The sequence below is a fragment of the Corylus avellana genome, chromosome ca2 (genome assembly GCF_901000735.1).
Source record: "Corylus avellana chromosome ca2, CavTom2PMs-1.0".
NCBI lineage: Eukaryota > Viridiplantae > Streptophyta > Magnoliopsida > Fagales > Betulaceae > Corylus > Corylus avellana.
The window spans coordinates 619,434-632,241 of record NC_081542.1 but is presented as its reverse complement, the minus strand read 5'-3'; the positions used below and the strand labels follow the sequence as shown (position 1 = coordinate 632,241).

At 38.7% G+C, this 12,808-nt stretch overlaps 2 protein-coding genes across 2 annotated transcripts; one reads left to right on the top strand and one right to left on the bottom strand.

The window, feature by feature from the left end:
* The first annotated feature begins 476 nt into the window (after positions 1-476).
* LOC132171796 (diacylglycerol O-acyltransferase 2D) lies at positions 477-5,578 on the top strand. Its single transcript, XM_059583197.1, has 9 exons — positions 477-796; positions 889-963; positions 1,091-1,176; positions 3,563-3,669; positions 3,761-3,916; positions 4,207-4,293; positions 4,557-4,654; positions 4,868-4,955; positions 5,287-5,578. Exons 1-9 carry the CDS (start codon positions 609-611, stop codon positions 5,386-5,388), a joined length of 987 nt encoding a protein of 328 aa, XP_059439180.1. The 5' UTR covers positions 477-608; the 3' UTR covers positions 5,389-5,578.
* A 1,584-nt stretch (positions 5,579-7,162) lies between these two features.
* Positions 7,163-12,753, bottom strand: LOC132171758 (protein FAR1-RELATED SEQUENCE 5-like). Its single transcript, XM_059583155.1, has 2 exons — positions 9,834-12,753; positions 7,163-7,523 (listed from the first exon to the last, which is right to left on the bottom strand). Exons 1-2 carry the CDS (start codon positions 12,027-12,029, stop codon positions 7,356-7,358), a joined length of 2,364 nt encoding a protein of 787 aa, XP_059439138.1. The 5' UTR covers positions 12,030-12,753; the 3' UTR covers positions 7,163-7,355.
* Between the last annotated feature and the right edge of the window lie 55 nt (positions 12,754-12,808).

Below are 12,808 nucleotides of genomic sequence, written 5' to 3'. Positions count from 1 at the left end.
CTAGAAGCTGTCCCACTAATTAAAAAATAATAAAATATTATTTAAATTTTAAAAATAAAATATAAAACAAAAGGATAATATAAATATATAAATATATATATATTGGCCACCCCATTTTTGCCAACGAACCCATATATTTTTATTATTATTATTTTGCATATATAATATTTTACTATTTTTTCATTAGGAACACATGTGGTAACTTTTAGACGAAGATTCAATGGCCCAGATTTTAAAAAAATTTCATGGGAATTCCCAGCCCGATCCTGGCTGCACGTGGCTAGAAACAGCGGGTGAAGTAATCAATGTTAGCATGTGATCGTGTCATGTGAGTGTGCGATGAGAGTGAGACGGTCCACAAACTTGAAAGTAGAAAGAGCTAGAGCCTTAGAGGACGTTGAATCCAATGAAATGATGCCATGTATTTTATTTCCAATTTTTTTTTTTTTGTTGGATCATAGCAAGTCTATTATTATTTTGGTTCGAAAGGCAACAAAGGGTAGACAGCTTTTAGTTGTAGTCAGCGGCAGTTGAACTTCCTCACCTTTTGGTTAAGTTGTGGATTTTGGAAGAGGAAGAAGAAGCACAAAGGAAAGGAAAGGCTGAGGATGGTGACGGTAGAGGGGAGGGAGAGAACGCCGGAGCCGCAGCCGAGGGTATTTAAGGGAAGAGAAGAATTCGAATCGAACGTACTACACACAGTAGTAGCGCTGGGGATATGGCTGGGGGCCATCCATTTCAACGTTGCTTTGCTCCTCTTCTCCCTTTACTTCCTTCCTCTTTCCAAATCCCTTTTGTTCGTTTTCTGGCCCTTTCCCTTTTTATTTTTCCTCTCTTTTTTATTATTATTCTTCCTCTTCAATTTTGGCTCTACTTGTATTCAATCAGGGTTTTCGGATTGCTTGCGTTATTTATGGTCATTCCCGTTGACGATAAAAGCAGATTAGGCCGACGATTGTCCAGGTCTGTTTCTATTCTCTTCCCCTTCTTCAGAGTTACTCAGCGTTTGCTTCTTCTTCTTCTTCTTCTTCTTTTTTTTTTTTTTAATCAAAAATTTAAAATAATAATAATAATAATAATTTATTTGCAGGTATATTTGTAAGCATGGTTGCAGTTACTTCCCAGTGACTCTGCATGTAGAGGACATACAAGCCTTTGATCCTGATCGTGCTTATGGTTTGTTCCATTCTCCCATTGCAGCATTATCTTCTGTTTTTCTTTTCTTTACTTTTTTTTCCCTGCTCCTTTCATCGTCTAGAAGGATGGGAGATTTAAGATACTGCATGTTATCGTTTACTCTAGGCAAATCTTTGGATGAGAACATGGTTACGAAGCCCATATATTACTCTTATCTTTCTTCCCCTTTTTTTTTTTTTGTTAATTATTTTTTTTATTACTATTATAAAATATATTCTGAAACTTTTCGATTTCTCTACCCATTGCATAATCAAGAGCAATCCCATAAGAAAATTGGGTTGAGATGGTGAGAAAAGGTATTGTGGCACATGAATTAATCGTTGCTCTGTCCTTTGATCAAGTGATTGCAAAAAAGAAAAAAATGCATTTAGTTACCTGACCCGAAGCCTTTTGAATCTAAGGATATCTTGTGCCAGCCCCCGTCTTATTTCCAATTATACATTTTGTCTGTGACTTATTGATTTGATATTTTATTCCTGTACGAATATCATCTCTTTCCCTATGATCACATCTTAAGATTTTGGGTGCAATACCTTTTCATACAGATAGCAACATATTTCCCATCTCTTCCCTCTCCCACAAATAAAAGGTATAGAAATAATAATAGTTTACCCCGGGATGGATTGCATGACTATGTATTAAGTCCTATATAGGGAATTGTGAAGGTCTTGCAAGGCATCTGTTAACCATTGGTAGTGTATTAGAAAATTCCAGAATTAGATGGCCTTAATGAAGTTTTTGCATTATGCCAACAACAACCACAAGTTTCAATTTTTTGACCAATTGCAACCATTTTTTCTTTCAGTACGAGCATTTAATCTTCAAGTACTCACACAAAGGAGCATCTTTTATACACAAGATAATGAATGAAGGATCCAATTCAACTTATTGGCCCAATTATCTAGACCAGGCACATGCACACCCAGGTTTAATCTTGAACAAAATGGTATTCAGATCCTAAACACTTGGGGCTTTATAATGGTATTTGCTTTGAGTACAAAATAAAGTGAACAATTTGAGCTTCAAGTAATTTGACTATTCACAATGTAAAATGCGAGCAATGTGTTGAGCATACTCTGTAAAGCGATTTGAATGGTAGTGAAATTTTGTATTAATTTATTTTAATTGTTAATTTTTAAGTGGCGTGTTATTAATTTTTTATTTTCTCCTTTGCTTTTTAATGGAGTGATAATTATATCAATGTTCTATTGTGTTATTATTTTGGGTGTTCTAAGATGTGAAAGCCGGGCAATATGATTTTGGTTGAACACCTTGTTCAGGATAAGGTAGAGTTATGACTTAGGTGGGAGGTAAAAAAGGTTGCTTGAGCATGGTCTTCTATGTAGCCATTTCTTACCCTCTTGGTGTTACGTTGAAATCCCTTGATTTTATGCTTGATATGGATTAAAAAAAAAAGAAGAAGAAGAAGATACAATAAACTTAAAATTGGAATACTATTGAATATGCATGTGTAAGTGTAAAAATATTGAGTTCCACTTTGGGAATATGTCACAAGTGTGAGTGATTAATATAGAATAGTTGGGTTCAAAGTCATAAGCTTAAACTTTTGAATTGAGTGGTGTCACAATATACTATATTATGGTCAAACTAAAAGACCTCCCTAGGTGTTAATCTCCCCAACAAGGGATATCAAAGGATATGGTGGTGTACGCTATAGTAGAGTGGTATAGGCATGGACAAAGGTGCAAGGTGCGAGAATGATTGAGGGAACCTGGTGCAAGGGGCAAAAGTTCATGGTACGGGCACAAACGAGTCTCTAAAACATAGGCAAAGGTGCATGGCATGGGCAAACCCACATAACACACAAATGATCTGAGAGACAACCCTTGAGATTAATAAAAAAACCTTCCATTCAAGGGAGAGTGTAGAAAGATAGTGATGGACTCACACGAGGGGGAGATTGTTGAGTATACATTTGTGAATGTAAAATGATTGAGTCCTACATTGGAAAGATGTTACAAGTGTGAGTGCTTAATATAATATAGTTGGGTCTGAATCCATAAGTTTAAGCTTTTGGGTTGAGTGGTGTCCAACATATAATATTATACTCTCACTGAAAACTTCTCAAGGTTTTAATCTCCCCAACAGTTGCCAGTCAATAGGATTTCAGGTGAACACATTGTTCAGTAGAGTTATGAGAGAGATGTGGTTACTCTTTGCTTGCTTTGTTAGCCATTAGTCAAGAAAGCAGTTGTTAGCTCATTTCTATTTTCCTGCTGAATTTAAATTAGTAAGCCATTGATGCAATAGTTTTATGTTGTGCTTTAGCACTATAATTAGCCAAATAGCCTTTTGTTTCTCCTTGTTTTGATAAAGTACTAACCTCTATCTGTGTTTTATGCAGTCTTTGGTTATGAACCACACTCAGTTTTGCCAATTGGCGTTGTTTCACTTGCTGACCTTACAGGTTTCATGCCACTCCCAAAGATAAAGGTCCTTGCTAGTAGCGCTGTAAGATTCTTTTTACCCTGAAGTTGTATACATTCAATGGAGCCTGCCTCTATGTTCAGTCTCTCTCATCATGTGTGAGAAAAATGATTAGGTGTTCTACACACCTTTTTTGAGGCACATATGGACATGGTTGGGTCTTGCACCTGCGACGAAGAAAAATTTCATCTCCCTCTTGGAAGCTGGTTATAGCTGCATCATAGTCCCAGGGGGAGTGCAAGAGACATTTCTTATGGAGCATGGTTCTGAGGTTTAACCTTTTAACTCTTCCTCATGCTGTATGTTTATGTCTGTTTAATGTTTCCATGTACTCATCCATGTCTGTTTGCAGATATTGGATAATAATTGAACACGACAGTTAAAGATTGACATTCTTGGCTATACAATCAAAGGGCAATATTAAGCTCTTTTCTCATTGTATCATTGCTTAAATTATGTGTGTTGATTTTGACTATAGAAATCCTTCTCTCTCGTGTGTGTGTGTGAGTGTATATGCATATGCACATATAAAGAGAGATTTCTAATGTCTTTCCTTTGTAGATTGCTTTCCTTAAGACAAGAAGAGGATTTGTTCGCATAGCCATGGAAATGGGCCATTCTCTGGTTCCAGTTTTCTGCTTTGGTCAGGTATTGGTTCTTGATACTCATTTTCCCCTTCTTTTTCCTCGTATTAGAACCTGTGAACTTACTAGGTTTTAGGATTTTCTAATTGTAGCAGCTGCTTTGCGGTTGATATGCATTTAATGGTTATGCTTTATTGGTCCATGATCATACGTTGAGATCTGAGGCCATGTGAAACTCACAAAATATTGACAGTGATGCCTTCTGCTTTACCCAAAACAACTAATTTATTCCTCTCATTTGCTCTCTTTTGCCCAATTGTGCAACAGTCGCATGTTTATAAGTGGTGGAAGCCTGGAGGGAAGTTCTTCCTACAATTTTCTAGAGCTATCAAGTTCACTCCAATATACTTCTGGGGAATTTTGGGGTGTGTATAGTTCCATTCATATCTTTACTTTCTGCACTATATTACGCTCATCCACCTCCTTGTCCTCCTTTATTTCTTCATCCAATTTATTTATTGAAATTCTCGGCCTGTCACTTCTGGATGCATTTGTTTGAGAATATGTCTGCAGTTGCAACATCTGGAAATGTGCAGAGAGTTGGCGATCATCTAAAGGCGGTTCTTTCTCTTTTGCAGATCTCCTTTACCCTTTAGGCATCCAATGCATGTGGTGGTGGGTAGACCAATTGAACTCAAGAAGAATCCACATCCCACCATGGAAGAGGTATGAATGCTGCTCAAATGTTGAGCATAATGTATATGGAAGGGGAACTTATTTGCATTGTCATGTGGTGTTTTCTTGACTTCTGATGTTAATATGTTATGCATATTGACTTCAGGGGCCGACTCCTATGCTTAAAAGTGATGGATACACTGGCTCAGGCTGCACTATTATGTTTTTTTATGACTATATATGTAGTTCACTTGTAAATGAAATCCTCAGGGCCTTGCAAACGACTCAAGCTCTACCTAGTTATAGTTCGGCAAGCTCATAACCCTTAATGAGCAAGCAATGTGTAATTCCATCAGTTTACTTGCTTCTTTTTGTGTTTCAGGTCATCGAAGCTCACCGTCAGTTTGTTGAAGCACTGCAAGATCTCTTTGAAAGGCACAAAGCACGGGTTGGCTATGCTGACCTTCAACTGAAAATTCTTTGATCGGATCTTAATTTGTATTCTACTGCTCCCTCATCATTATGCTATCATATTCGGTATGGTTGGGTGCACAGAAAAATAAGGTCTCTTGTAGTCTTGCCTAACCATGATCTCAACTTTGCAATTTGGCAGTTTATTTATTATTTAAAAAAAAAATAATATATATCAAATCCGAATAGGATTTTTTTTTTTTTTTTGGTTCATTCTTTTTCAATTGGGACTATTCAATTGCTGAAAACAGGTTTGTTGAACAAATCACGACTGTTGCTCGTTTTTTTTTTAATTGGGAGTATGTAATCCAGTATTTATTATTATTATTATTATTATTATTATTATTATTTTCCTTCTATTCTAATGCGGTATTTATACAACAGAAACAAAGTCCATATATATTTGCCAGGCGATGGCCGCTGGAGGTCCTCTGCTTTTTTATGTTTTTTTGGTGGACATATGGTGGCCATGGAGGTCGTCAAATGCCTTCAATAGGCGAAAAGCAATATCGGTACAATTATAGCGAGTGAAAACTCTGGTTTCCAACTTGCTATGCGGGGGGCATGCTTTACTGCTTTAGGGACGAGACAAATGGGCAAGACGCCCATTATTCTGCAAGTAACCCGGCATTATATGCAATTTAGTAGTCGGAGAAATTATTATTTTTTTATCATTAGTCTGAGAAATTATTGACTTAAGAGAGTCTCTGAATTTGGGAGAGTGAGATATGGATGTGCAAAGGGTACGTAACCACTTGACCATGTAGGGCTGGTTACCATGGTAACCACAACTCATAACTAGTCCTTAGGTTTATTAGATGCATAACGGGCGGATGGTTGTTAAAACTAACCACAGGGTGGTTTCAGTGGCGGTCTGGGGCTGTTCTCTGTCCATAGTGGGTTGTATAGCCATCTTGCCTCTTCACCCTCACGCTGTAGGCGAATGGCTGACCTTTAGGTCTTTATTCCAAAGTATTTGGGAGAGGGGAAAGCAAAGAGTGGAGATTGGGAGGAGGCATAGCTCTTCCCTCCTCCAAGGCACTAACAAGGGAGGAGGTTGGAGGTGAAGGGGCTCTCACAATCGGGTGAGAGAGGGAAAGCAGTTTCATAATATTTATTAATCTGAATTACCACGCAATTTGACAAGCTCCCTCCCCCAAAACTTTAAAACTTATTAATTTGAAGCTCAGAACTTTTAATTGCAATCAATTTAAACTATTCCATGAGATTTTAAATGTTAAAAGTAAGACAATAACGTTTATACCCTTGAATTTTTTATAAAATTTCAAATTTACTCACAATTCCAAATTAAAAAAAAAAAAAAAAAAAAAAAAAGGTTGTCTGGCCTTGTGACCCGTAGGTCAGGCCAGACCCACGCAAGTTTGGCTATTACCCAGTCTCGGCCAGACCCATGGCACGGTCCTGGCCAAACCCGTGTGGGTCTGACCTAACCAGCGGGTCTTTTTTTCTTTTTCTTTTTTATTTTTATTTTTTTTTAAAAAAAAAAACGAAAATCATAAATATTTTGGTCTTTTTAGGTATTGCTGTTAGAAGTTAACAGTTAAATCTAATAGAGTGATTCAAATTAACTGCAATTGAAAGTTCAAGGGTTCAAATTGAGAGGTTTTGAAGCTTGAAAGGGCTTGTCAAATCGCATAGTAATTCATGGGTTTAAAGTGAAGTTACTCCTATTTATCTTTAGGTAGGTAAGTACATAAACTCGCCAAAAAATCAATAGGAATTCAAGTTCCAACTTATTCAAAATATAAGCATTGAATTATTCCAACTTATTCAAAATATAAGCATTCTTTATATATTCAAAATATAAGCATGTCAGTGCAGTTAGGAGAGCAACTAGCGTTGTCACTTCCATCTTTCAGTCTTCAGAAAAGGATTACAGCAATTTCCATATTCCACCGGTGGGGAAAATCACGGGTCTGACAACGCACTTGGATCATTCACGGGAATGCCATTCCGATCTCAGTCTTTCGTTGCTAACTTCATGTTTTGAACTTTAACTGAAAGCTGTAATTTCTGTTCCTCAATATCTCTCAAAACTGAAAGCAAATTGGCTCGATACACATCACATTTTCGTCGTGCACGCTCAAGTTGTCGCAATAGCTTTTGGATTTTCCTGTCTTGCTCATCCTACAGGCATATACAATGTTTAGTACACTGATCATAATTTACCTAACATCATTCAACACAGTATCAATTAACCAATAATCAAATTTACAGTTATGTCTTAGTTATTATTGCTTATTTCTTCTTTACTTATTTATATTTTGATACTAGGAAGGTTTCAAATGGTTATATCCTTTTTATGTTAAAGAAGGGGGTTCTCAAGCCATACGTAGATTTAAGAGACTAAGAGCATTCTTAGTAGCTTCCCATTCATTTTTACTAAATTTAAGGAACCAAACTACTTTTTTCTTCTTTATTTCAATACATTCCACAATAACTTTCCTTAAGATTTCTCAATATCAATAAAATATTATTTTTTTACTTTTTCTTTATCTTTATTTTATTTTATTCATTTAATTTAGTTATTAGCACTCTCTCTCTCTCTTCATCAAGCAAGATGCAGAAAACCAAGCCCCAAGCCCCATCCCTTCCATTTCTGAACATCATGTTCTCTCTCCATCAAGCAAGATACAGAAAACTCAAGCCCCATCCCTTCTGTTTCATTCCTTCACCAGGCATGGTTGACAGAGAGAGATGAGAGAGCGGATGAGAGGGTGAGAGAGGGATCGAGCTGAGAGAGATAGAGAGGATGGGCAAGAAAGAGGGGTGAGGAGCTGGCATTGTGCAAATCTGGCGTGGGGACTGGCGTCCATGGGGTGGGTCGCGGTTGAAGAGCAGATCGGGTGGTGGGGTGGGTCTCAGTTGCGGATTCCTTCAACAGATGGGTTTTGGCTAGAGCCAAAATCATACCTCAAATTTTTAGTCTCTATTTGGCCTTGTGTACAAGCTGATTCTTGCTTGTTAAGTTTGTCAATCTTTAAGTTTGGATAGGTTGATGTGGCTGTGGCCCTGTGGGTGTAGATTTATAGGTATTTTGTGCTTTGATTTACAAATGGTCGAGTGATGATAGAACTTTTTGATTGTGATTTTGAAGGAAAATGAGCACTTATCGTTTTTTTTTTTTTTTTGGGTGTGATGTGGGTTGAACTCTCCATTGAAGACCAATTTGAAGAATGGGGAGGTGCTTGAACGAAGGCGTGAGAGAAGAGAGATGACCGACTTTTTGTGACTTGAAATTTTCCGTAAATTTAGGGAAGGAAACTACCTATTATAGGGAGTTCGCTAGGAACACTCCAAGGACAAAGGTAATAGTTTTGTTAAAAATGAGTATATGTCATGTAGTAGTTCATTAATAGCTAATATTCATGCAATCCAAAATGGTTAGGGCAATCAATACCATCTCTATAGAGGATAAATTACTTTGAGATTAAAAAATTGGGTTCTTCATTTGCAAATTGAATGAAAAAGATGTGACTAGCGGATGGATGACTGTCATATAGCTACTAAAGATAATCTCGAAGCTAATTTGCAAAATAAGCAAGTGAACATCTGCTGACTTTTTAGAAAATAACCTTTGCTCCCACTTACAAGGAGAGAGACAAAATGTGCCATTTAAATAATAAATGATCCAAGAAGTAGCATTTTAAGAAACATGATAATAGATACAGCTGGCATGAGATGACACGGCACATATCAGAGCCTGAGAGATTGCAGGTTGTATGATATGAGTATTGAGGATGTTGGTAATTGGATAAAGAAGATTGGAAGATGGTTAAACTCTTTTAGTTGATGAATGCCAAATCATGTACTTCAGTATATGGTATATGAGAAGGTGCAAAATCAGAGATGAGAGTACAGACAAAAGGATGGCCTGGGAGGAGGTGTTGCTGCCCAGAGGTAATCATAGTCCATAAGAGTAATGACCACTATAAGGTTAGATAAATAGTTAAATACATACACACACACACACTAACTACACGCAAACTTCCTGGATCAAGTATACTAAACTTACCAAAAACAGTATAATGATATGACAGTTGTCTATCAGATGGCAATGACAGGAAGAAATGACTAAAAATACACTGAAATTGATGAAGCAGACTATTCATACGGATGACAATTCTATAACTGAGGCGATGATGTTCCAACAACATTGGAAGTGATAATGGAGATAACCTTAGTATAAAATTATGCTACTTGATGAAACTAGTTTTCTTCAGGGTGCTTTTAGACTACTGTTCTATAGGGGGAGATCAGCTGGTGCTATGGTTCTTTGGCAAAATGAGAGGTAGGTAATTTTCAACATCTTTTTAAGGCGATAATTCATTATTGAATGTGCAAGTTACAAGCAACTACATCGATAAACTAAAAGATGGAAAGCTCGAAAAGAAATATCAAAAACAGTAAACGTAAGTATAAATAACAGAAACTGACCAATGAGAGAGGTTGTTCTAAATCACATTGATGATCCCCATAGGTATTAATTGATAGAATTCTTTGATGTGCACAATCTTCTATGCCATTTGCCTTGACAAAAGTGCTTTTCCCGCTATTCCTTTGAGCAAAAGCAACTTTATTTGCAGCTTCCTGCAGAGCACCCATTGCCACATTGTAAATTTCTGCAGTTTTAACTCCTCTATCAACATACTTAAGGGCCTCATGACGAAGATTATTGTACCGAACTGAAAGAGATTCTTGTGCACCATTCAACAGATCACTGGCACGTTCCTCCAATATGACACCACTCTTGGCACTCCTTGTCCAACGTTTCAAAATATAACGGGATGGTAGAGTGAGAACATTTGTCACCCTAAAAACTGTCAGTATATGTCTACAAAGAAGACCAGAGAACTCAAACATCTGGCAACTGCAAGTTGCTTGTAACTCACGAACATTAAATGTAACAAAGTACGCTTTATGACTTTCTCCAAATTTAGCAACTCGATATGTCGTAATTGCCTCGTCATCGTTAACTTTGGTTGCCAGGAAAGTCATTGTCTCAACCAACTCCTCTTGGAATTTTATAAATAATTTCCTTGTATAAAGCTCAGCTACCTGTTTCTCCATGGGCGATGGGGTTTTAAGGACTGGAGCAGTGTTTATGGTATCATAATCTGCCTTGACTTCTTTCTCATACCGACTTTCGAGAGCCTTTTCATACTGCTTAACAAACAGCTGTAAGGTTGTCGACGCATTGATATATCCGTCAAAATAAGAGTTTATATTATCACTGTGTTGTGTTATTGACATTTCAGCAAAGAATGCATCCCTCAAGTATACTGGGATCCACTGCCACCTGTCGGCATAAATTGTTCGTAGCCATTCATGTCCCCTGAGATCATATCTAGCAATAAGAGATAGCCAACAAGACTCAAACTCTTCAGTGGATTCTGTCAGGCTGACACACTTATGGAGCTCTGCTTCAAAATTGGGATGTTCAGAAAGCACATGAGATAGCTTTTCTTGGCATTCTTTAAAGATATGCCACTTGCAGAATCGGTGACGGGTCTCAGGAAGGACCTGGGTAACGGCCAAGCGAATTACCCTGTCGTGATCAGTGGTTATTGAGACTGGAGGCCGCCAAGACATTGCCTCAAGCCACATCTTAAACAGCCAAACAAAGGATGCCTCAGATTCATTTATCAGGAGAGCACAACCAAACAACACAGGTTGTCCATGATGGTTAACTCCAGTGAAAGGCGCGAAGGGCAACCGGTATCGGTTTGATCTGTAAGTCGTGTCAAAAGTAACTGTGTCTCCGAAGTAAGTATAGTTAGTCCTTGCCTTTGGATCAGCCCAGAAAATATTGCTCATGCACTGATCCTCATCTCCCTGCACAACATAGAAAAAAGAAGGGTTATCAGCTTGCTTGTTTCTCAAGTAGTCCAAGAGCAGCTGGGTATCACCTCCAAGGGTCCTCTGCCGACTACTCCTCATGTAATTCCTACAGTCACGCTCTGTGAAACCAACATTGCTGATGCCACCATATTCTTTGATGAGTGCAGACATGATTCCACTGGGGCCAATCCCAGCACCTTGCAAGGTATCTATCAAGGACTTTGCAGAACCAGAGACGTGGCGGTGGGAGCGGAGGCAGTGCACCTTATCCGCGGGAACGAGCTCATGGTTGTGTTCCTTGACAAAATTGGAGGCAACCCATCTGCCAGAATCTTGAATTTTGACAACCAACATGGCCCTACAACCAACACGGGTTTCAGCCCGGGGGCGCTTGACCCTGGTTGGGTCACGGCCAGGCTTGTCCTTGTCAACGCGAAAGCCTTCTTTGGCACACACAAAAGATCTCTGAATGATGGCACCATCACGTCTGGAGCGGCGGGACATGCTGACACGGGAGCTGAAGCCAACACGGCGAGCGTAGGAATTGTAGAAGGACTTGGCAGCCTCTTCGGATTCGAATTCCATGCCCTCGTAGGGTTCGAGATCAGTGTCACCAGCACCTTGAGGGATGTAAAGGTGATTGGCGGCACCGCCAGCAGCAGTGGTAGCTGAATTGTCAAGAAGGTCTTCATCATCGTCAACGGGGTGTTCAATGTCGACGACGTCGTCAGCGAGACCCATCATGTCAAATTCAATCACCTCGTTGCCCATGCTCAGAGGTTCAATCTCCATGGTCGCCTCTTATTATTAGGTACAACCCCTACTCCTAGTAATTACTACGTCTGTGCGTGTGGATTATTGGGAGAGAAGAGTTTTGTCTTAGATTTAGAATATTATGATCATTAATATAAATTCTAAACCAAACCTCTCCTATAAGATTATAACAATCTGTCATATGTGATAAAACATTTACGAGTGCGAATGAAATGGCAGAGCAGAGTATAGTATAGGCTATAGCAGGGTGTCAGAGTATTAACTGACCAAATGAGCTTGCACATATCCAAGTTGTTCAAAAAAGAAAATGCTCCATATTTGGAAAAAGAGATGCAGCAGCAGAGTCCCAATGAAGGTCAGGAACCAGAGTAAGAGAGGGATTTTTCTGCTCACTCTTTTGCTGGAGCCTGGAATTATTTGGGGGGGAGTCTGTACAAAATAGTCAATTTGAGAATGTCTAATATTTTGGTCGTGGCGTGGCCGATCGGGTACCGGGGGGGGAGCTCAGAGCAACAGATTTCAGTGGATGGAGATAGAGTTGGGGGTTTAAGGCTGTTTAGGGCAATCTGATATCATATGTGACCCAACCATCAGGGGCTTCGTCTTTATAGCCATTGGATCCGAATATCGCCTCTCGTTCGATCACGGACCACCATCAATCAACATGTGTTCTACTACAATTACGCTCCTGTTTGGCAACTTTACACTGCACTCCACTTTCTGATTCGGGTTTTCCCTTGCCCCGTATAACGCATCGTTGTCGCATTAGCCTTTTTTTTTAACCTCTTTTAATATAG

Bases quoted from the DNA above. Each gene is read 5' to 3' on its own strand.
- LOC132171796 (XM_059583197.1), top strand. From the start codon at position 609: ATGGTGACGGTAGAGGGGAGGGAGAGAACGCCGGAGCCGCAGCCGAGG. The intron at 797-888 runs GTTCGTTTTCTG...GTATTCAATCAG, and splicing joins CCTCTTTCCAAATCCCTTTT to GGTTTTCGGATTGCTTGCGT. The intron at 964-1,090 runs GTCTGTTTCTAT...ATTTATTTGCAG, and splicing joins TTAGGCCGACGATTGTCCAG to GTATATTTGTAAGCATGGTT.
- LOC132171758 (XM_059583155.1), bottom strand. From the start codon at position 12,029: ATGGAGATTGAACCTCTGAGCATGGGCAACGAGGTGATTGAATTTGAC. The intron at 7,524-9,833 runs GTCAGTTTCTGT...ATATGCCTGTAG, and splicing joins TAGAACAACCTCTCTCATTG to GATGAGCAAGACAGGAAAAT.